General features: G+C 36.8%; 2 protein-coding genes across 6 annotated transcripts; both read right to left on the bottom strand.

Moving 5' to 3' along the window:
* Positions 1–787: 787 nt before the first annotated feature.
* LOC115066416 (uncharacterized) lies at positions 788–25,141 on the bottom strand. 5 transcript variants are annotated; one of them, XM_049456610.1, is made up of 4 exons: positions 13,691–13,854; positions 12,503–13,638; positions 12,185–12,446; positions 788–1,156 (listed from the first exon to the last, which is right to left on the bottom strand). In XM_049456610.1, the coding sequence occupies exons 1-3, from the start codon at positions 13,734–13,736 to the stop codon at positions 12,189–12,191; spliced, it is 1,440 nt and encodes a 479-aa protein (XP_049312567.1). In that variant the 5' UTR covers positions 13,737–13,854; the 3' UTR covers positions 788–1,156; positions 12,185–12,188. The 5 variants fall into 5 exon arrangements, with proteins under 5 accessions (XP_049312567.1, XP_049312576.1, XP_049312571.1 ...); XM_049456619.1 differs by lacking the exons at positions 788–1,156; positions 13,691–13,854 and adding exons at positions 23,899–24,960; positions 25,013–25,141 and having other exon boundaries at positions 12,032–12,446; positions 12,503–12,573; XM_049456614.1 differs by lacking the exons at positions 788–1,156; positions 13,691–13,854 and adding an exon at positions 18,879–19,057 and having other exon boundaries at positions 12,032–12,446.
* Positions 1,149–3,233, bottom strand: LOC105229637 (uncharacterized). The gene is made up of 3 exons (XM_049456661.1): positions 2,583–3,233; positions 1,444–2,530; positions 1,149–1,391 (listed from the first exon to the last, which is right to left on the bottom strand). Exons 2-3 carry the CDS (start codon positions 2,158–2,160, stop codon positions 1,161–1,163), a joined length of 948 nt encoding a protein of 315 aa, XP_049312618.1. The 5' UTR covers positions 2,161–2,530; positions 2,583–3,233; the 3' UTR covers positions 1,149–1,160.
* Positions 25,142–25,902: the final 761 nt, after the last annotated feature.

Here is a 25,902-nt window from a genome sequence, read left to right as displayed (position 1 = left end):
GAATTGGACCCGATGGTAGAACATTTATTCATCGTTCTAAAGGCCAATCCTTAGAGCCAAGCTACACCAAAAAAATGTTGAACCTGGTGGAAGTAATGCCGTAGTGTGGTGTGCAATTTCGTGAAATTGAGTGGGACCGTTGGTCGTAGTTGGTGTTGGAATGGATCAGTGTTCCTGTTTAAACATCTTTAGACACACAATGGAACCATTCTAATTTGAATCAATGGCTGTGAATTGGATATTCATGTATGATGATGAACCGAAACATGCAGTTAAGGCAGTTAAGGATGCGTGATCTACCAAAAATATTGATATATAAGAATGTTCAACGCAATCCGTTTTCCAAACGAAGAAAAGTTCCAGTCCTATTGGATTGGTAGCCGGTATTTCTTTCGCTAAAAAGGCCGACAAATTCGTTTCAAATTTAAAAAATTTCGGTTACAAATTTTAAACGAGAGTTTCCTAGTTTGAACCAGTAGGTTTTTTCTCCACTTTGTTTGCTGCCATACACAATAAATAAAATGTCAGAAAGAAAGTCATTGTGAATATGTTACGTTGTCGGTAAAGCAGTTCTCAGCTGACGTGACTTGTCTCTCGCGCAGAGACAGAAGGAACATGTAGAGCAAGTTTTATTAAGATATCTTAACATTAATTTATCATCTAAAATCTATGCCGTCCCCCTGAAACAAAACCGCATTGGCCACAATACTCTTGTGCCAACGTTTGTTTTTAATCCTGGAAACACTTGATAAGGTCAATTTCCGGAATAGCCGCTTTTTTTGGCTGGTGAGAATGAATTCGGTATGCACCACACCACGATAAACGAAGAAAACTGTCAACATAACTTTAAGTTTTGACCTACTTTGACGAATTTGTTTTCGCGCGAAATTAAAATTAAAAAATCTTACTATTTTTTGCTCACAGTATATTTGAAAGGTTTTACATTCTGATAACAAAATTTAATCGGTTAAATATAAGTTTTAATATGATCTTTGAGGGTTATTTTATATTTGAAAATAGTACAATGGTTGGCAATGTAGAAACTGGTGTCTCCATTGGTGTAACACTCATATCCCAAATTTCATATTTCCGATTTAGCAACTTTTGCCCATATTATATTCCTCAACATTCAATCATTGTACTCGTCCTGGTTAACCTCATCACACAAACATGGATGAATTTGGGATGCAAGAAAATTCTACGGTTATTGGTTGCAAGCCCCAATTATCAAGTTTGTTTTTGCATGGATTTACTCCGTCGCATTTTTCACGGAAAATTGGTGTAATATCGGTTTCTTTTACAGCAGAGTGGCTCATTGCTTTACGAATACGAATAGTATAATTCAAGGGGCAATTAAGTTCAAATTCGCTCGAACTCCGGCGATTAAGTCTCTGAAAAATAATCATTATTAAAGTATACTCTCCTATACTCTCTTACTTTTACCTGTAATTCTCTTCTTTTTCGTATAGATGTTAATATATTCGCGCAGTAATAGTCTACATCTACACCCAAACCATCTGTATCTCTTTTAGAAAATACGCACGACCTCTTGTTGTCACACAACTCTTTTATTTCTTCGGTACCGTTCCGCATGCCTTCTTTGATGGCGCGCTTTACTATAATGTGGGTATTTTTTGGACAATCAAATGTCATCCTATCCATCGCTTTTATGGTTTTTTTATTGATCGACGAAAAATGACTGGCCATTAATTCTTGCTTTACCGTTCTACAAAATCCAACATAATAATCGAAAGGATCATCATCAGTTAATGATTCTGTGTTAGGTGCGATTAGCCGATGTGATTTTCGGCTTTGTGATCTTTTCTCTCTATGTCTATCGCAAATGAAAAACTTTCCATTAACTATTTCCCAATCCTGTGCATCGAATGGAAAAGGTGTAGTTCTTCTGTTGACAATATCTAAATTCTGCATTATTTGAAGAAACAAATTTACATCTAAAGGATTATTGACATAACGTTGCATATCGCGATTGAGATTTTGTAGAGCAGTAAAGTGTGTGTCGTCCCTGATTATTCTGTTTGCGTACTCCTCGAATGCGTTACCGGGATCTCCGCCTCTCTGGTTCCGGGGATTGTCACGGTAACGAAGATCCACTGGTGGCCCTATAAATATATTTGGCTTTTTTTGGCTGGTAACCATGTAAGCGCTGCAAACATTTCTTCCGATGTATTAATGAGGATCACCACTTCTTCGTCTACAGGAAAGGGATTTTGATGCTGTATTGATACGCCATTGGAAATAAATTCTTCCACTATTGTAGAAATATATGCTGATAAGTATTGTGTGGCGCGCGACTCTAGTGTGGTTTGTAGCAAGGCAGTATGAAAAAAATTACGCAGAATCTGAAATGGTATTACGTGATGTCGGCTACCAGTATATCTAGAATTCTCAAATTGAATTTCACTAGGGGGCACCAACGAAGTATGACGCGGGCGGTCCCATATAGAAGAACATGGCTCTTGTCGCCATGTGAAAGCATAACTTACTTTTTTGGTATTTCCTATTGAAACTAAGAGAAATAATTACAAAATCTGCATTGAACTCGAAATGCATGCCCTTACCGAAATAAAATAGGCAAAAGAATAACACAAAAGTTTTCAGCACCATTTTTCACCGAGCTAAACAAACACTCCACTTGTAGACTTGCAGGATCAAAATTTCAACAGCCTGATTGCGGGCGAGTACTCTCTTGACTGAACGATTACACAGAACGGTATAACCTTATGCATCGAATGTTGGACATATTTATATGAATATTTAATCAAAGTTTTTCCAAGAAAATTTCATCGGTAATTTTAAGCTTATCTGATAGACATCATAGATTATATATATGATGTATAATGTCGGAATTTTTTTCTAGAAATTTTTAGAAAGCTAGAAATTAATAAGAAATATAATTTATTAAGGAGTCAGTAGCGCAATCTTTTTTCAAAGAATTTTTGTCTTGTTTTTTGCATTTTCTGTTCCCCTATACCCTTAGAATTAATGTAGTAACCCACTTTACCATTAGAAGGTTTCGTTAGAGGCCCAAAAATAATAATACCGCTCGACATTCGGAGCGCTCGGAGTGCACACCTCAAACTTTAAACGCGTTTTTCTCAAAACACATTTTTTTAAACTGGCGGACATGATTCCGGTCGAACTACTCAACCGATTTGTTTAATTTTTTTCAAATGTTCACAAAACGCCTGGCTATCGTCCCTACTAAATTCATAATTTATTATAATTTATTGACAATGTTATGACAAAATCTATGTATGTAAAAAAAAATTAAGAAAAATTAAAAAAAAGAGTTAATTACTTTTTTATTTATCAACATTTTTTCATGATTCTAGTAGGGACAATAACCATTCACGTACTTTTTAAGAATAAATTGGATTTTTGTGTGTCAGATGATCCAAACATGAGAAATCGTTTTCGCCAGTGAAAAACCGCCTCTCATTCACCCAGCCATTTCTTCGACAGATGTCATCAAAAAAATGCGAAAAAAAATTTTTATACACTCCACGATATAGCTCATGATATGTGAAAAAAGTTCTATTGTAAAATAAAAAATTGAAAATTTCTATACGAAAAAAATTACCCCACTGACTCCTTAAAATAATTTAGATTTTGAAATTATTTTATTTTTTTGCTTTTGATCATAAAAATTTGTTTTTTTTTTATTTTAATTATATTACCATTAGTTTTTATAACGTAAATAAACTCATAAAAGCATTGAAGCTTTTCAAAATTTTAAACTAACAACTTGTAATAATGAAAATAAAAATAAATAATGATATTTTTTTTATAAAAATTTAAATAAAATAGTATTCCATATTTTTTTGGTATAAAATATTATAAATATATTTTTTATAAAAATAAAATAATAATAGAAAATATTTATAAATATAACTTAATATGAGTAGACAAACATATAATATAATCTAATATTTTTTTAAATATTTTGCCAACCACCTGCGTTGCGCTATGATGATTAAAAATGTAATTGAAATATAAAATACTAGCTGGCCCCGCAGCCGTTGTCCTGCGTGAAATTATGTGTTTTGAAATGAAAAGAAAGTTGAATTTATCATTTCATTTTTTTTTTTCAATGTAACATAGCTTGATAAACAAAATTTTTTGGTTTCTGTACCGGTGTACAGAAAAGATGGCTTTCCAACTCGTGTGCACGCCACGTATATCTAGCCGTGTGAAAAACATAGAATTTCCAAACTTATTGCACACACTATGCGACTATCCTTGTGTCCTATTGAGTGTCATCTCAAATGCAATTTTCGCTGGAAACTGAAATGGCAAATCGATAGAACTCAAAGAAATTCGTTGAATCAAGCATTCAGCCCATTGTATTCGATAGCTGCGTCACAACCAGTCGGGTTCCATTACATAGTTTCGGCGATTGCATATAGCAAAACATAATAACGACAGATCAAACTTTGAGACTCAAATGATGCGGAGGCATACCAAGCCTCACCAAAGAATATAGAAACTCCACTGGATAAATCACGGCGACGTCTTCAATGGAAAGACGATCGGTCGATTTGTATGAGCGCAAGTCTTCCGGAATTTGACTTTGAATCTTCCAGTTTAAGTCAAGAACATCTGTATTTTTTGGCAGTTAATATTGCGCGTGCATTTAAGTAATCATAGTTAAGATAATTTGGCCAATGTCCGAAGATTGGTGATGAGTTCATCTTTCGTGAATTGATAAACCGCAGATGGAATTGATATCAAACCACCGGAAGCATCAACCGGAATTGACCCATTTCCAATTTTTAGCGAATACGATGTAAAATGTCTTCGACAATGTCATTTTTGTTCGTATCTCATAATTGACGCGGATTTAAAGGCTGATATGGTGAAATGATTATCGCGAAAAGTGTGGGAACTTCAGTGGCATTCGAAGTAGCTATCGCATCGTCCAACATTTGTTTCCACTGATTATCGTGTTCCAGCAATTGTAATTGCACACACCATACCATTCACAGTACGCAATTCGCCGCGTACATTAATCAGTAGCAACCGAAGGTAGAAGCAATCATCGTTTTTTGGGTGGGTTGTGTAAATTCATCCTAATGCATTAGTTGAGAACACACCTGAATGTCCATCTACTGTTCGGTCTTGCTTTCAGCGTAACTATTTCTTCGACGATGCATTCCATGAATGCAAGGTATTTTCAAATAGAGCAATGTTCTCGTAAGCGGATCACTGACGAAAGTTGAGAAAAAAACTCGTCAATGTTAGTTTTGTTGTTGGCGGTGTTACCACCGGCTGTAATGTATTCTCTGGGCTGAAATAAACTCTTTGGCCAATCTCCATATTAACTGCGAGACACACAACAATCGGAAACCGTTCATGAATTGCAAAAGTAAATATCCTACAAAGCGCTTTATTGCAGTTCACGTATGGACCGTATCGTTTAAGACCATTAAGCGCCATGTTGCTTCCCTTGGTGACGTACTTACAAACGTATTTTATAGATTACACCAAACTGCAATACTAAACATCGATATGAGTTTAGAATGTGAATTAGACAACAGTGGAGAATATAGTACGATCCATATGTTGTCAACTTCGATATTCACTACTCTAAGTTGTATGGTCGTCTGATGAGCTACGACGATGGAGTGGATATCCATCATTTCCAGTTTGCGATTCCGAAAGAAAAGCAAGCGGATAGTGTTTCGTGCATTTATTGTTAGACATATAAACCGAAAAGGGATTGTAGTGTCCGCAAGGTCCATGAACCATATTGCTTTCCACCACTTCATATAATACTGGATCTTTCACACGTAAAGTTTTCACTGAATAATTTTCAATTGTTCAATTCACAACCTGTCGTAAAGCATCGTAAATCGTAATAGTAATAATTTTTCTCTTGAATAGCCGGAATAAAAAAGCAAGCGATCGAGACTGAACTATTCAAATAATTTCCAAATCAAAATATTGAAAAACAAAACAGAAATTGAAAAAAAATGTTTTTGGAAAAAAGTTACTTTTTGGAATTATCCAATTTGCCGACTTTTCATGAAAAGTATAAGATGTTTTTATTTCTAAACCTTCCTTAATCCACAACGAACAACCTCTTAAAATTTCATCAATATTGGTTCAGCCGTTCTCTTAGCGTTACTAACGAACAAACATTCATTCGTTTGTATGAGAAAAAGAAAAGGACTGTTTTTAGGGGTTTTCCGGCAATTATTCGAATAATCCCTGAACCTAAACGAATATTTTAAAAAAAGAATTATCAAATTTCGTTCAGTCGTATTAAAGTTATGAGCGTACATACATTTTGGCGATTCATTTTTACATACATACATATTTATATAGACGAAGATGTAAGGTTGTTTTTATTGTTTTTTTTTTTGAAGAAATGAAATATTGAAATGATTCCTACAAACATGAATTTTGAACAAATGCTTATGATTTGAAATATAATTTTTGTATTTATGAGTTGTATTAAATTTTGACATAAAGAGATAAAAAGTATCCTATGTCCGTCTCCTGGCTCTAAGCTACCTCCCTACCAATTTTCAGCCAAATCTGTTCTGCCGTTCTTGAGTTATAAGTGATGTAACTAACACGACTTTCTTTTATATATATTTATGACCACATAAAAATTATAATTACAGTGTCAAACTGATTAATAAAACGGTATATATTGTCGTAGCATCGTTGTTGCTGTTTGTTTATTAATATTTCCGATTAATACTTGTTTCGACGAACACAAATTTGTGCACTTTAATCTCTTTTTAAATCTATAAACAATTAAAATACGAGCTTTAATTACCGCGAAATGTGAAAATATGGCACATTTGCCGATTTCGTGAGACAGCCGCGGCTCAGCAGCGCCACTGAGCGCCTAATACGAGGGCTGCTATATATATTTCTAGCCTAATAATGAAAATAAGCATATTTATCAACAAAAATGTTTTTTTTTTTTCGTTGGATTTGGCTCGTCTTGGAAGACCCACACGGTCGATTGCTGTTTTGTTTCGGGCTCATACGCATAGATCCATGATTCGTCAACTGTGACGATCTTATAAACGTCTTTTGAAGCACCGCGATCGTATTTTTTCAGCATTTCTTTACACCAATCCACACGAGCCTTTTTTTGAGCGATTGTCAAATTGTGCGGGATCCAACGAGAACAAACCTTTTTTACGGCCAGGTGTTCATGCAATATCGAATGTATGCTGGTGGGAGAAATGCATAGGCATGCCTCTATCTGAAGGTATGTTACATGACGGTCTTGCATTATCAGTTCACGTACGGCAGGGATGGGCACATTAGCCCTCAGTGGCATTTTGCCCGTTCGGGCACGAGTGCACATTTTGAGGGCTAGGTGAGGGGATCATCGCGGGCAAACATGAAGAGGGAAGTGAGAGCAACGTTTTACCACTCCATATTTACAAATGAGAGCAACGTATTTTCCCACAGCATGTTTACAAATGTTTGTATTCTATTTGTGTGCTTAGCCACTCTCAATCAATAATGCCATACCGCGCAAATATATTTTTATTTGATGATTCTTATATTTTTGAAAATATGTGTTCCCTTTCTATAGCGCGTATTATTATTTTAATACATTTCCAGAAGCAACTTAGATTTTTAAAATTTAACAGAACAATTATAAAAAAAAAACTAAATTCTTTGAATATTTTGCTGAAACAACCAAACTGAAAATATCACAAATATTAATACATATATATATATATACATATATTTATATAAGCATTTTCATTAAATTATATATAGGGTGATTTTTTAAGAGCTTGATAACTTTTTTAAAAAAAAAAACGCATAAAATTTGCAAAATCTCATCGGTTCTTTATTTGAAACGTTAGATTGGTTCATGACATTTACTTTTTGAAGATAATTTCATTTAAATGTTGACCGCGGCTGCGTCTTAGGTGGTCCATTCGGAAAGTCCAATTTTGGGCAACTTTTTCGAGCATTTCGGCCGGAATAGCCCGAATTTCTTCGGAAATGTTGTCTTCCAAAGCTGGAATAGTTGCTGGCTTATTTCTGTAGACTTTAGACTTGACGTAGCCCCACAAAAAATAGTCTAAAGGCGTTAAATCGCATGATCTTGGTGGCCAACTTACGGGTCCATTTCTTGAGATGAATTGTTGTCCGAAGTTTTCCCTCAAAATGGCCATAGAATCGCGAGCTGTGTGGCATGTAGCGCCATCTTGTTGAAACCACATGTCAACCAAGTTCAGTTCTTCCATTTTGGCAACAAAAAGTTTGTTAGCATCGAACGATAGCGATCGCCATTCACCGTAACGTTGCGTCCAACAGCATCTTTGAAAAAATACGGTCCAATGATTCCACCAGCGTACAAACCACACCAAACAGTGCATTTTTCGGGATGCATGGGCAGTTCTTGAACGGCTTCTGGTTGCTCTTCACCCCAAATGCGGCAATTTTGCTTATTTACGTAGCCATTCAACCAGAAATGAGCCTCATCGCTGAACAAAATTTGTCCGAAAAAAAAAAAACCGAACACTGACTTTGGTAATAAAATTCAATGATTTGCAAGCGTTGCTCGTTAGTAAGTCTATTCATGATGAAATGTCAAAGCATACTGAGCATCTTTCTCTTTGACACCATGTCTGAAATCCCACGTGATCTGTCAAATACTAATGCATGAAAATCCTAACCTCAAAAAAATCACCCGTTATATGTATATATATGTATATATTATGGTCACAAGTATCGTTTTTTTATATATGCATATATATAAAACTGCCTTGCATATGTACGTATAAAAGCCCACAACTTGATAAAAGTTTTCCCAATTGTAACTAAAATGAATTTTTACAACTGGCATCACCACCATTGACTGATCTATCACATGTACAGTGGTGTGAACAAAATAGAAATAACCATAAGGTGTTGTGAAGTTTTAAAATATGCTGTTTTCTTATTAAATAAAATTGTTTTTAGATACATAACATAACATATATATATTTTTTCCTAACAGTGATTAAAATTTCCCACCATGCAAAGGTAAATAAAAACAAATTTTAATGCGAAACTCTAAACTCTGCAAATTATGTTTACCCCTTTTTGTTCACACAACTGTACAATTCCGATATGAAGTAAACTTCCACCCTTAAATTTGTGTACAATGTCAGTATTGCCGCAACCACTCTGCGATGAACATTAAGTTACGGAGGAATGTAATTCATTTTTTTCGCAATTTTTCTCAACTTGTTATGCCCTTCTCTCCGTAAACTGATATTCCCCTCATCTAGCCCCCGTGCGCACTTTGCTAACTTTTCGGGCTAAAAATGTGCCCATCCCTGACATACGGCATCGATGTTTTCTGGCACAACGGCTGTTTTTGGACGACCTTCACGGAATTCGTCTTTGAGCGAGCATCGGCCACGATTGAATTCGTTGTAACAGTTTTTCACAGTGCTATAGGATGGTGCTTCATAGCCATACAAAGATTTTAGTTCATCGATGCACTCTTGTCGTGATAATCCACGTCGAAAGTTGTGAAAAATGATCTCACGAAAATGTTCACGAGTTAATTCCATTTTTTGGCCGAGATGAATTTTTTAATTCCCTGTAAATAAAACAATTCACGATTAAATGACAAAACGTTCTGAGTGATGTTATGCTAAAAAATGTCAAACTTTCCAATGGAAATGTCAGATTGCACCTGGCAACACTTAGTGTTGCCTAGTCCAGAAATATATATAGCAGCCTATGTAAACTACTCAATAATTTTCGGAGCGCCATGCCGAGGGTATAGAGTCATAGCATGGCACATGGCATGCTTTAATTACACACATTCCTGCAGTCTAGCGCCAGCTGCATTTGCATACGGGTAGAATTTTAATGACTTTGCACTCTACCTCGTGTGACACTGACAATGCTGATATTCTGTCCGCCGACGTAACTTTCTTCGTATTGAGGATCACGTGATTTGTTTCTTCACCTTCAGTAGAGTTATCATCATAGGCACTGTGAACTTCATTTTGTACGAAAGACTCCAAAGTAGGTTCAGCAATCCATTGCTCAATTTCAGAATTGGAAATGGTGTGAATTTTTAATGTATCTTCTGCTAGCTGTAAACGTAACTAAGTAATTTTTGAAAGATGACCAAATTGAAGACACATTAACGGCATTCCATGCATTAGATAAAAAAACATATTGCGTCTTTCAAGCTGATGCTTTGCAGAGCTTCGTCTACAGATTTACTTCGTCGAACGGTGTGACCTAAAAGGCTTGTTTTGTTGTTCATTTTCGTAAGCCTTATGATATTCAATGGGCTGTATACACACAATATTTGACAAAGCACTTTTATTTCCTTTGTAGACAACAGGCAAATCAGCAAAGCCTGGATTCAATGATTTCTCAATAACCATTAATTTTACTCTATGATTACCAGACGCATTCGTACAAACAAGAAAAGTTATTCTTTCTTTACTGATTTTATGTTACAGTTTATTACAGACTTAGCACAGCACTTTCTTTAATAGCAAATTTCTTTAAATATCAACTTTCTCTTTTATGCCATTATGAAACCGCACTACACAAAACGTCAATTTAAACTGATTCAGGTCTCCCTAAATGCACATGTGTAACAGTTACAACAATTCATCTTTGAAAAAAACGGTCCTTTTACAAAAAGGTATTTGAACTAAGGAACCGTTACCAAAATCAACAAGGTCTTGTCGCAAGTATCGAAGTCAAATTTCTTGGATGTCTCAAGTGCTGAGTACATAATGGAAAATACTTCTTTGTTGCAAGAATTGAGGTGTGGCAAGTATCGAGGTACAACTGTACCAGCATGTCTACTATCGATTTTGGCTTCACTCTTTATTACCATTAGTTTTGGTTGTCTGTTTTGGCGGATTTCCTTGCTGGCGCATGCCATCTTCGCCGCTTCGTGACAACACGTGACACAATAAAATTGAAACATTGTTCTACAACAAAAATATTTGTCTCAAATAGCATAAGCATTACAACTCATTATGGCAGCCAAATATGCGAAGCCCAAATTTGGTAAATTATATAACAAAAACGATTTCATTCCACAAGCGACTTAGCTTCATTCATAAAAACAGACGCCGTAACATCTCCCCGAGCAATGCCTTTGCCAACAAGCGTCTATTCGCGACGACGGCTAAGGCTAAAAATCATAAATTGAACAAATTTCTGTTGTTCCTGTGGAAGGAAAAGTGTTAACCCCGCAAACCAGCAAAGAACAGAAATAAGTGACAAAAGCGGCAACATAGCTCTTGTCGATTTTAAGTATTTTACAATTCTAATTCAAAATCTTCGTCGATATGTATGCAAGCTCACACATAAACATACATATTTACGCTGGTCAAGCATAGATGCAAGAATCATGCCCAGTAATAATACATTTAACGGGACGTTGGTAGTCGGAAAGCATTGTTGCACAGGCGTTAACGCGAAGTTGTTCTTCGAAAAATTGAGTGATTTCACTTTTCTTAGACTCAAATAGTATTTCAAAATGTTTTTCACTGATCCTTCTAATATTTCAACGATACCACTGACTGTTAATCATTGATTCTCAAGTGTTCATCAGTTGATGTTGCCATCTTGAACATTATTCGTCGTCAACGCGTTCTCGACCCTCTTTGAATAATTTGTACCAATCAGCAATACTTGCTTGTGACAAACAATTATCACCGGATTCCTTTTTCAATATTCTGTATGTTTTGGCACCAAAAATTTGATTCCGCATACAAATTTAATGGAACTACTTTCTTCCACTTTATGTACTTCCGAAAGTCAAGCGTATACTAAGCACCAATGATTATTTTTATGTGACATTCGGCACAGATGTCACTGACAGTCAGTCATACCAACCAAAAAAATATTGCGACGATTTGTTTTCGCGTGAAATTTAAATTAAAAAATCTTACTATTTTTTGCTCGCAGTATATTTGAAAGATTTTACATTCTGATAATATCATTTAATAGGTTAAATATATGTTTTAATATAATATTTAAGGGTTATTTTATGTTTGAAAATAGTACAATGGTTGGCAATGTAGAAACTGGTGTCACCGTTGTTGTAACATTTATAGCCCAAATTTCATATTTCCGATTTAGCAACTTTTGCCAATATTATATTGGTAAACATTCAATCATTGTACTCGTCCTGGTTAACCACATCACGCAAACATGGATGGATTTGGGATGCAAGAAAAATCTACGGTTATTGGTTGCATGCCCCAATTATCAAGTTTGTTTTTGCATGGATTTAATCCGTCGCATTTTTCACGCAAAATTGCTGTAATATCCTTTTCTGTGCAATCATCAATAATACACCAATAAAAACTGGACGAGTGTCTCATTGCTTTAGTAATTCGAATTCCATAATCGAAGGGGCAGTTAAGTTCAAATTCGCTCGAACTCCAGCGATGAGGTTTCTGAAAAAAAAAAAAACATTAGTAAAGTATACTTTTCTATACTTTTTTACTTTTACCTGTAATTCTTCTCTTTCTTTTAGAGGTGTTAATACATCCGCACAGTAATATTCCACATCTATACTCAAACCTTCTGTGTCTGTATCAGAAAATAGGCATGATCTCTTGTTGTTACACAATTTTTTCAGTTTTTCGGTTCCGTCCCGCTTTACGCAGTCACCCGAGAGGCATGCTAGCCCCAACGAGAAAACAGCGACCGTCCAAGGCATGGTATGTAGTGTGGCTTGTTTTACTAAAATAAAGGTAGTTTTGGGACAATCAAATGTCATCTTATTATCCACGTCTATGGTTTTTTTTTTGATCGACGAAAAATGACTGGCTGTTAATTGTTGCTTTACCGCTCTACAGAATCCAACATAATAATCGAAAGGATCATCATTAGTTGATGGCTTCGTGTTGGATGCGATTGGCGGTTGTGGGATTTGGCTTTGTGATCGTTTCTCTCTATGTCTATCGCGAATGTAAAACTTTCCATTAACTATTTCCCAATCCTGTGCATCGAATGGAAAAGGTGTATTTCTTCTGTTCACAATATCTAAATTGATCATTATTTGATGAAACAAATTTACATCTGAAGGATCATTGATATAAAGTCGCATATCGCGATTGAGATTTTGTAGAGCAGTAAAGTGTGTATCGTCTCTGATTATTCTATTTGCGTACTGCTCGAATGCGTTACCGGGATCTCCGCCTCTCTGGTTCAACGGGTCGTCATGGTGACGATAATTCCCGGCTGGCCCTATAAATATATTTCCAGGTAACCATGAAAGCGCTGCAAACATTTCTTCCAATGGATCAATAACGATCACCACTTCATCGTCTACAGGAATCGGGTTGTGATGCTGTATAGTTTCGCCATTGGAAATAAATTGTGCCACTATTGTAGAAATGTATGCTGATAAGTATCGTGCGATGCGCGACGCTTGTCTGCTTTGTCGCACGGCAGAATTAAAAAAATTACGCAAAATCTGAAATGGTATTACGTGATGTCGGTTACCATTATAACTATTATTCTCAAATTGAAACCGAGTAGGTGGCACCAATGAAGTATGACGCGGGCGGTCCCATATAGAAGAACATGAATCCTCTCGACTACTGAAAACATAACTTATTTTGCTGGTATTTCCTATTGAAACTAAAAGAAATAATTACTAAATCTGCATTTAACTCGAAATTCATGCCCTTACCGAAATAAAACAGGCAAAAGAATAACACAAAAGTTTTAAGCACCATTTTTCACAGAGCTAAACAAACACTCGACTTGTAGACTAGCAGGATCAAAATTTCAACAGCCTGATCGCACGCAAGTACGTGATTGACTGAACGATTATACAGAACGATATAACGTTATGCCCCGAATGCTGGAATGAATATTTAATCAGAGTTTTTTTAAGAAAAGTTCATCGGTAATTTTAAACTTATCTGAAAGACATACATAGCAGAGTTCTGATTATGCTGAATTGAAAGCGTGAATTATATTTATGAGGTATAAAGTCGGTGGTAGCCACAGTGTACATATGTATGTATGTATAATATATAGATAAAGATTTCGGGCGCGCGAATGCTTACGGACGTATGATTAAGTTCTTTTTGTTATTTTTTTTCAGATGATTATCTTTTCTTCTGATGAGTTTTAGAAATAAATTATGTTTTTTGCGAAGTAATGTATTCAAAACAAATGTGCTATAATTAGCGGCTGCTTTTAATGCCATGATAGCGGTCCTCTTATATTTGAAATATTTGGTATCAAAGGTATTGAACAATTTTGATTTGAATTGAACAATTTTCAGACGTAAAGTGCTTACATCATTACATTTCACATTACAAGAAAGTGTTCCACAAAAGGAACACATCACTCCGTTATCGTGGCCCTACTTGATAAAGGTACTCTCTAAAGCACCCACGGCCAGTTAAAAATTGCGTTATATTAGGTTGTCAAATATCTCCCTTCCGCCTTTTTGTCTTTTGAATTTCGCGGCTATGTATAAAACGCTACTACACATTTTTGAAAGGTCTTGACATAACCTACAAAACGACGCTATGCATGATTAGTTTGGTTATTGCGTTCAACAGTTATAGATGTGTAAACATGGAGTTTACTAATGTCGAAATTTGCACTATTTTAAAGTTTTCGCTCGATAAAGGCAAATCCGCTAGAGAAACGTTCCGTGAGATTAGTCGTGCTTTGGGGGGATGGTACTCTATCACTTCGCACTGAGGACGAATGGTTTCGACGATTCAGAGCGCTTGAAAACGACACCATGGATAAGCCAGCCGGTGGAAGACCTGTGACGACGATTACCGATCAAATCATGAAAAAAATTGAGTTAGACCGGCATGTGGCATCGCGTGACATCGTCCAGAAGATGAAAATTAGTCACCAAATCATTTGAACCATCTGCAGAAGGCTGGATACAAAAAAAAAGCTTGATGTTCGAGTGCCGCACTATTTGACGCAAAAAAACCTTCTGGACCGAATCAACGGCTGCGATATGTTGCTGAAACGGAACGAAGCGGATGGTGACTGGCGACGAAAAATGGATCACATACGACAATATCAAGCAAAAACAGTCATGGTCGAAGGCCGGTGAATCGTTCCAAACAGTGGCCAAGCCGGAATTGACGGCCAGAAAGGTTTTGCTGTGTGTTTGGTGGAACTGGAAGGGAATTATCCACTATGAGCTGCTCTCATATGGCTAAACGTTCAATTTTACCATCTACTGAGAACAACTGGACCGCTTGAAGCAGGCGATCGACCACAAATGTGCAAAATTAGCCAACAGGAATGGTGTAGTGTTCCACCAGGACAACTCCAGACCACACACTTCGTTGATGTCTCGTCAGAAGCTACGGGAGCTGGGATGGGAGGTTTTATCGCATCCACCATATAGCTCGGATACAGCGCCAAGTGATTACCATCTGTTCCTATCCATGGCGAACGACCTTGTTGGTGTAAAGTTGAACTCAAAAGAGGCTTGTGAAAAGTGGAGGGGGGTATTATGAATTATATTATGGAAACAGATTATGGAACGAAACGGCGCATTTTGAACTAAATCGCTTTTTTTGTGTTGCATCCCAACGGGCTTGTTACTCGTTTAGGTTTTTTTTGTCTTTCTGCCTTTCGTTCTGATATACATATGTAATTAACGACCTGCCGAGAATTTTGCTGGTATAGTATATATAATACTTTTACGCTTAAGGGCTATTATACATATATGGTGGCATTATACCTGATATAATGCTTTCAGCTTCGTGCGATACGTTGCGAAATCGACTCCGATGGCGTTCAGTCTGTACAGGGAAATCACCATTTTGGTCGACAGTCGAGCGCTTTCTGCGGAAATTGTATGAGCTGCAAGATAATCCATCTTCAACTTCTTCTAGATGGGCTTCAAGGCGTTTACAAATCCGTCATTCCAAAATTTTTCCAATAGTATTTAACATGCACAATGGTCGATACGCACTGGGATCTCCAACTGTTTTGTTTGGTTTCTGTAACAAGACCAAACGCTGTTGTTTCCATATTGTTCGGAAAATACCAATGGTAAAGTACTTTGTAAATACTTTTGCAAGGCATTTTGGGTTTTTCTTTAGCGAAATTTTTAGGACACGATTTGGGATCCAGCCCCGGTGCCTTAGCATTTCCGCAACGTGCAGTAGCATTTATAAACTCCTTGTCGGTAACTATCGGCACAACTAGAGGAGAAAACCCGATCTTCTTCCTGCTTGTTTTGCGTTGGAAAAAGTATTTCCACAACATTTTTTAGAATAACTGGACAGGTCGACACTTGCCCTTTGGGCATGACCAACTTATACGCCGCGGATTTTCATCAAGTTTATTACAAAGCTCTCTGAATCATGTAGCTTTAATATTTTTTAAAGCTATTTTGTGTACCTTGCGCTTGATCTTAAAGTCTTCATGTAGACCCTCATGCCCTACCGTACCTGTACGTCTCTAGTTCTGGCGCATCGCATTATTACAAATTTTTCGCAATTGTTGAATCTCGTTATTCCACCAGTGGGCGGGCTTTCGCATCGGGTGTTGTTTTCTTCAAATCATGGCGGCTTCACATGGGCTGCAGATATGTTGAACTAAAAACTTAGCCTTACAGGAAAGCTTACATCTGTGATAATTTCGAAATGGTCACTGTGCGTGTATGTGTCATACATCTGTTCAAGCCAGGGATTTCCTAGCAAACGTTGTATCAATAATAGAGCCGCCACAGTTTGTTTTTCAAGTGTGCTTTTACAACATGTGTTTAGCAACACAATATCGAGTAGCCCGAAGCTCCGAGTATTGCAAGCCCTTGCTGATTTGTGCTTTTACTTCCTCATTCTAAGGTCCATACGTTGAAATCTCCTGCTATTATGTTCAATTTGGTCGGAGGCCTTTTCCAACATTCCGGTACGATTTGGCACCAGACATTTGATTCCGCATACAAATTAAATGGAACTACTTTCTTGCACTTTATGTACTTCCGAAAGGCAAGTGTATACTAAGCACCAATGATTATTTTTATGTGAATTTTGGCACAGATGTCACTGACAGTCATACCAACCAAGAAAATATTGCGACGATTTGTTTTCGTGCGAAATTTAAATTAAAAAATCTTACTATTTTTTGCTCACAGTATATTTGAAAGGTTTTACATTCTGATAACATCATTCAATCGGTTAAATATGTATATGTTTTAATATAATATTTAAAAGTTATTTTATATTTGAAAATAGTACAATGGTTGGCAATATAGAAACTGGTGTCTCCATTAGGGTAACACTTATACCCCAAATTTCATATTTCCGATTTAGCAACCTTGCCCCAATACTATATTGGTAAACATTCAATCATTGTACTCGTCCTGGTTAACCTCATCACACAAACATGGATGGATTTGGGATGCAAGAAAAATCTACGGTTATTGGTTGCATGCCCCAATCGTCGAGTGTGTTTTTGCATGGATTTTCTCCGTCGCATTTTTCACGCAAAATTGCTGTAATATCCTTTTCTGTGCAATCATCAATAATACACCAATAAAAACTGGACGAGTGTCTCATTGCTTTGGTAATTCGAATGGTATAATCCAAGGGGCAGTTAAGTTCGAATTCGCTCGAACTAAAGCGATAAGGTCTCTGACAAAAAATAAAAAGATTGGTAAATTATACTTTCCTATACTTTTTTACTTTTACCTGTAATTCTTCTCTTTCTCTTAGAGGTGTTAATACATCCGCACAGTAATATTCCACATCTATATCAAAACCGTCTGTGTCTCCAGAAGAAAATTGGCATGACTTCTTGTTGTCACACAACTTTTTTATTCTTTCGGTTCCGTCCCGCTCTACACAGTGACCAAAGAGGCATGGTATCCCAAGATTGTAAACAATGAGCGCCATAGGCATGGTATATAGAGTGGCTTGTTTTACTATGATGAAGGTATTTTTGGGACAATCAAATGCCATCTTATGATCCACTTCTATGTATTTTTTATTGATCGACGAAAAATGACTGGCCGTTAATTGTCGCTTTACCGCTCTACAGAATCCAACATAATAATCGAAAGGATCATCATCAGTTGATGGCTCCGTGTTGTATGCAATTGGCGGTTGTGGGATTTGGCTTTGTGATCGTTTCTCTCTGTGTCTGTCGCGAATGTAAAACGTTCCATTAACTATTTTCCAATCCTCCGCATCGAATGGAAAAGGTGTAGTTCTTCTGTTGACAATATCTAAATTGTCCATTATTTGATGATACAAATTTACATCTGAAGTATTATTGATATAAAGTTGCATATCGCGATTGAGATTTTGTAGAGCAATAAAGTGTGTGTCGTCCCTGATAATTCTGTTTGCGTACTCCTCGAATGCGTTACCGGGATCTCCGCCACTCTGGTTCCGGGGATTGTCACGGTGACGAAGATTCACTGGTGGCCCTATAAATATATTCCCAGGTAACCATGTAAGCGCTGCAAACATTTCTTCAAATGGATCAATGACGATCACTACTGGAACGTCTACAGCAATCGGATTTCGATGCTGTATAGATTCACCATTGTCAATAAATTGTTCCGCTATATACAAAATGTATTGTGCTAAGTTACGTGCGATGCGCGACGCTACACTGGCTTGTCGCAAGGCAGAATGAAAAAAATTACGCAGAATCTCATATGGTATTATGTGATGTCGGCTACCTTTATAACTATTATTCTCAAATTGAATTTCACTAGGGGGCACCAATGAAGTATGACGCGGGCGGTCCCATATAGAAGAACATCCATCTTCTCGCCACTTGAAAAGATAACTTATATTGCTGGTATTTCCAATTGAAAATAAAAGAAATAATTACAAAATATGCATTGGACTCGAAATTCATGCCCTTACCGAAATAAAACAGCCAAAAGAATAACACAAAAGTTTTGAGCACCATTTTTCACCGAGCTAAACAAACACTCTACTTGTAGACTGGCAGGATCAAAATTTCAACAGTCTGATCGCACGAGTTATGTTTGTAGGGCTAAACGCATAGACTATATGCTCTCAACAGAATTACTTCACTGTCTGATTTCTGTTTTTCAACTGTTTATTCAAATCAAAACCTAAGACGCCTTAAGCCACATATTATTCTATACAAATAATTTTATAAATGGTTGGCTTCAAATTACAACTATTAGGGCAGTCATACATAACTCACGCGAGTATCCTCTTGACTGAACGATTACACAAAAACAGCGCATATGCGCTCTGCTATCAGAAGGAAGCGTCGGAGACCCTATAAAGTATATATATAAATGATCAGTATGTTGAGCTGAATCCATTTAGCCATGGCCATCTCTCCGTCTGTCCGTCCATCCGTCTGTATATACACGAACAAGTCCCTCAGTGTTTAAGCAAACGTCATTTTCTCTTCAAGAAGCTGCTCATTTGTCGGAACTGCCGATATCGGACCACTATAACATATAGCTGCCATACAAACTGAACGATCGAATCAAGTTCTTGTATGGAAAACTTTCACATTTGACGTGGTATCTTCACGAAATTCGACATGGATTACTGCTTTAGGTTATAATATAATATCCGAAAAAAATGTTCAGATCGGATTACTATAGCATATAGCTTCCATACAAAATGAATATATAGTTACTAAAAGAAATGCACATGTGAAGGGTATATTAGCTTCGGTGCGGTGACCAACTAAATATTATAATTACAGTGTATATACTAGTAGTGTAAAGTATATACTAATATCAAACTGATTAATAAAACGGTATATATTTTCGTAGCATCATTGTAGCTGTTTGTTTATTAATATTTCCGATTAATACTTGTTTTCACGAATACAAATTTGTGCACTTTAATCTCTTTTCAAATCTATAAATAATTAAAAGACGATTTCCGATTTCGTGAGATAGCAGCGGCTCAGCAGCGCCACTGAGCGCCTAATAAACTACTCATTAATCTTCGCAGCGCCATGCTGAGGTCATAGAGTCATAGCATGGCACATTGGGAATACTTTAATACACACATCCCTGCAGTCTAGCGCCAGCTGCATTTGCATACGCGTGGAATTTTATTGACTTTGCACTCTTCCGCTTGTGCCACCGACGTGCGCTGTCGCCTTAGCGCGCCCAGCCGTTGCATTCAAAGTCGCTTTCGCGCTGAACCGCGTTTGGCGCGTTATTTGGTGGTTTTGGCTGGTGGTTGTTGGCGCATTACAAAACCGTTGGATAATTTCATTTCCACGATTTGTGTTCGAACTGCGCATTTAGGCGGCCAAAGCACGAAGAAGAAGCGCCATAACATCGTTTAAGGAAGCGTTGTTTTGCTCCGCCTATTCTAGGCAAATATGGAATGCTGATATTCTCTCCGCCGACGTAACTTTCTTCGTATTGAGGATCACGTCATTTGTTTCTTCACCTTCAGTAGCGTTATCATCATAGGCACTGTGAACTTCATTTTGTACGAAAGACTCCAAAGTAGGTTCAACAATCCATTGCTCAATTTCAGAATTGGATATTTTTTGCAATGGTTCTACTTCTTGATGCAAACTTGAAATGGTGTGAATTTTTAATGTATCTTCTGCTAGCTGTAAACGTAACTAAGTAATTTTTGAAAGATGACCAAATTGAAGACACATTAACGGCATTCCATGCATTAGATAAAAAAACATATTGCGTCTTTCAAGCTGATGCTTTGCAGAGCTTCGTCTACAGATTTTCATCGTCGAACGGTGTGACCTAAAAGGCTTGTTTTGTTGTTCATTTTCGTAAGCCTTATGACATTCTATGGGCTGTATAACAGCAGTACAATTCGGACGAAGACACATTACCAATATTTGACCATCAGTACTCTTTAACTCTCATTATCTATAAGTAAGATAGCCTTTTCGGGAAGATTTTCGCCACGGAGAAACTCATTGATCTGCAGTTTTAAGAAATTCTAAATTGATAAGCTACATTTTTTAAAGCAAAACATCTACACTCCTCTGGAAAAAATGTTTTGTGAAACCATTCTTCAAATAAAGCCAAGGTGAGCAAAGCACTTTTATTTCCTTTGTAAATAACAGGCAAATCAGCAAAATTTTTAAGTGAGCGTGAATTCAATGATTTCCCAATAACCATTAATTTTACTCTATGATTACCAGACGTATTCGTACAAACAAGAAAAGTTATTCTTTCTTTACTGATTTTATGTCCCGAAGCCGAGGTATCTTTTGAGCGCATAAGAGTTCTATCAGGCGTAGGTAGAATAGGCATTGTATATCTGCTCCTTGTTCTAAATTAAATCAGATTTTGTTTTGCTTAAGTTTTGCAAAAATTGGTTAAGTGAATGATTTTTATTTGAAAGTTTTTCCCCACATATTTGCATTGTTCCTTTTCCATATTTGTTTTTGAAATTTCTGATCCTTCCATTGCCAGCACGAAAGTCACCTGGCTTTTCCTGTGTTTTTGCATGAAAAAATTTGGCCTTTACCTTGAGTATATCAGTCGTGATAGGTAAGTTCTTTGCTCGTTGTTTTGCAAACCATTTCATGAGTGCATTTTCCATTTTTGGAACTTCTGACGGCTTAAACGTTTTCCTCTATAGGACCAGATTCAGCCTGCAACACGAACTTCTTTAAGGTGGCTTCATTTTTCTTAATACGAGCTATTGTTGATCTATGCTCTTGACAACTTTTGTGTAAGGAAATTACAGACTTAGCACAGCACTCACATAGTTTCTTTAAATATCAACTTTCTCTTTTATGCCATTATGAAACCGCACTACACAAAATGTTATTTCAGGTCTCCCTAAATGCACATGCGTAACAGTTACAACAATTCATCATCGATTCATTCATAAACATAGGTGCACATTAAACAAGCGACCTTGCTTTATTCATAAAAACAGACGCCGTAACATCTCCCCGAGCAATGCCTTTGCCAACAAGCGTCTATTCGCGACGACGGCTAAGGCTAAAAATCATAAATTGAACAAATTTCTGTTGTTCCTGTGGAAGGAAAAGTGTCAACCCCGCAAACCCGCAAAGCACAGAAATAAGTGACAAAAGCGGCAACATAGCTCTTGTCGATTTTAAGTATTTTACAATTCGAAAATATTTTTCAGCGGCTCGCTAAAATCTTTGTCGATATGTATGCAAGCTCATACTTAATTATACATATTTACGCTGGTTTGTAGGCGAAGCTGTTACAGCGGCAAGGGAAACGGTGACAAAATTCAGTGCGCACCTTCTCTATGACTTTACATTCTCTGGAGCAAGTTTCATCAAGATATCTCAATTTTTACTTAATTTGTCGCTTGCACGGACGGACGGACGGACAGTCAGACAGTCGCCCGGAATTCAACTATACCCATCTCGATTACTTTATGTTTTGTACCAATTGTTCATAATTTTACAATTCTTAAATTATCATTTAAAAGCTATACTCTTGCCACAACACTCTGGTGTGGATGTTTTTTCTAATTCTCGAAACAGCTGTTAAAGTCAATTCCCAGAATAGCCTTCAATGCACTTTTTTGGCTGGTTGGTATGCAGCACAACTCGATAATCGAAGAAAACTGTCAACATAACCTTGATTTTTGACCTGCTTTGATGTGGTTTCTTGGCCTCGGCGCAGCTTTGGCACGATATTCGGCCGACTGATCGTCTGCTTCCGGGTCCAAGCATAGATGCAAGAAACATGGCCAGTAATAATACATTTAATGGCACGTTGGTAGTCGGAAAGCATTGTTTCACAGACGTTAACGCGAAGTTGTTCTTTGAAAAATTGAGTGATTTCACTTTTCTTAGACTCAAATGGTATTTCAAAATATTTTTCACTGATCCTTCTAATATTTCAACGATATCACTGTCATTGATTCTCAAGCACCCATTCCTTTATTTTAATGAAGTGTTCATCAGTTGATGTTGCCATCTTGAACATTATTCGTCTTCAACGCGTTCTCGACGCTCTTCAAATAATTTGTACCAATCAGAAACACTTGCTCGCGCCAAGCAATTTTCACCGGACGCCTTTTCCAACATTCAGAATGTTTTGGCACCAGAAATTTGATTCCGCATACAAATTTAATGGAATTACTTTCTTGGGCTTTATGTACTTCCGAAAGGCAAGCGTATACTAAGCACCAATGATTATTTTGATGTGAGATTTAACACAGATGACACTGACAGTCATACCAACCAAGAAAATATTGCGACGAATTTGTTTTCGCGCAAAATTTAAATTAAAAAATCTTACTATTTTTTGCTCGCAGTATATTTGGAAGGTTTTACATTCTGATAACATCATTTAATCGGTTAAATATATGTTTTAATATAATATTTAAAGGTTATTTTATATTTAAAAACTTCAAAACGTTGGATCATGTGGAAAAAGTACAATGGTTGGCAATGTAGAAACTGGTGTCTCTATTGGTGTATCACTTATACCCCAAATTTCATATTTCCGATTTAGCAACTTTTGCCCAATATTATATTGGTAAACATTCAATCATTGTACTCGTCCTGGTTAACCTCATGACACAAACATGGATGGATTTGGGATGCAAGAAAAATCTACGGTTATTGGTTGCAAGCCCCAATTATCAAGTTTGTTTTTGCATGGGTTTTCTCCGTCACATTTTTCACGGAAAATTGGTGTAATATCCTTTTCTGTGCAATCATCAATAATACACCAATAAAAACTGGACGAGTATCTCATTGCTTTAGTAATTCGAATTGCATAATCCAAGGGGCAGTTAAGTTCAAATTCGGTCGAACTAAAGCGAACAGGTCTCTGACAAAAAATAAACAAATTGGTAAATTATACTTTTCTGTCCTTTGTTACTTTTACCTGTAATTCTTTTCTTTCTCTTAGAGGTGTTAATACATCCGCACAATAATATTTCACATCTACACCCATACCCTCTGTGTCTCTATCAGAAAATAGGCATGACTTTTTGTTGTCACACAACTTTTTTATTCCTTCGGTTTTGTCGTGCTCTTCGCAGTGACCCGGGAGGCATGCTAGCCCAATCGTGAGAAAAACGAGTACCCAAGAGGTGGTATCTAGGGTGGCTTGTTTTACTATAATGTGGGTATTTTTGGGACAATCAAGTATCATTCTATCGTCCGCTTCTATGGTTTTTTCATTGATCGACGAAAAATGACTGGCCGTTAATTGTCGCTTTACCGCTCTACAGAATCCAACATAATAATCGAAAGGATCATCATCAGTTAATGGCTCCGTGTAGGATATGATTGGCGGTTGTAGGATTTGGTTTTCGGATCGTTTCTCTCTACGCCTATCGCGAATGAAATACTCTCCATTAACTATTTGCCAATCCTGTGCATCGAATGGAAAAGGTGTAGTTCTTCTGTTGACAATATCTAAATTCTGCATTATTTGATGAAACAAATTTACATCTAAAGGATTATTGACATAACGTTGCATATCGCGATTGAGATTTTGTAGAGCAGTAAAGTGTGTATCGTCTCTGATTATTCTATTTGCGTACTGCTCGAATGCGTTACCGGGATCTCCGCCTCTCTGGTTCAACGGGTCGTCACCGTAACGAACAGCTGGTGGTGGCCCTATAAATATATTTCCAGGTAACCATGTAAGCGCTGCAAACATTTCTTCCAATGGATCAACGGTGATAACCACTTCATCGTCTATAGGAATCGTAATTTGATTTTGACTCTGTATAGATTCGCCATTGGAAATAAATTGTGCCGCTATTGTAGAAATGTATGCTGATAAGTATTGCGCGACGCGCGATGCTAGCGTGGTTTGTAGCAAGGCAGTATTAAAAAAACTACGCAGAATCTGAAATGGTATTATGTGATGTCGGCTACCAGTATTTCCAGGACGAATTTCAGTGGAGGGCACCAACACGGTATGTGGCGGGCGGTCCCATATAAAAGGACATGGATCTTCCCGCCTACTGAAAACATAACTTATTTTGCTGGTATTTCCTATTGAACCTAAAATAAATAATTACAAAATCTGCATTGAACTCGAAATTCATGCTCTTACCGAAATAAAACAGGCAAAAGAAAAAAACAAAAATTTTGAGCACCATTTTTCATGGAGCTCCACTTGTAGACTTGCAGGATCAAAATTTCAACAGCCGGATCGCAGTACCCTCTTGACTGAACGATTACACCGAACGGAATAACCTTATGCACCGAATGCTGGACATATTTATATGAATATTTAATCAAAGTTTTTCCCAGAAAAGTCCATCGGTAATTTTAAGCTTATCTGAAAGACATAACAGAGTACTGATCATGTTGAGTTGAATGCGTGAATTATATTTATGAGGTATAACTATATACATATGTATGTATGTATATTGATAAATATTTCGGGCGCGCGAATGCTTACGGACGGATGATTAGTTCTCTTTGTTATTTTTTTTCAGATGATTATTCTTTTCTTCTGATGGGTTTTAGAAATAAATTATGTTTGTTGCGAAGTAATGTATTCAAAATTCTAAGAAATGTTGCTTCGTTTGCAAGAATTGTATAATTCCTATATGCTATAAATGCTATAATTAGTCGCTTGCTTTTTATTACATGATAGCGGTCCTCTTATATTTGACATATTTGGTATCTAAGAGATTGAACAATTTTGATTCGAATTGAACAATTTTCGGACGTAAAGTGCTTACATCATTACATCTTACATTACAAGAAAGTGTTCCACAAAAGGAACACATCATTCCGTTACCCTGGGCCTACTTGATATAGATACTTTCTAAAGCACCCACGACCAGCTACAAATTGCCTTATGTTAGGTTGTCAAATATCTCTCTTCCGCCTTTTTGTCTTTTGAATTTCGCGGCTATGTATAGAACGCTACAGCAGAGAACATAAAAACATAGAGAATGTGCAAATCGAATTCTGTATGACGGTTCGATTGCG

This window comes from Bactrocera dorsalis, chromosome 1, assembly GCF_023373825.1.
Source record: "Bactrocera dorsalis isolate Fly_Bdor chromosome 1, ASM2337382v1, whole genome shotgun sequence".
NCBI classification, from domain to species: domain Eukaryota; kingdom Metazoa; phylum Arthropoda; class Insecta; order Diptera; family Tephritidae; genus Bactrocera; species Bactrocera dorsalis.
This window is presented reverse-complemented; position numbering and strand designations above follow the sequence as displayed.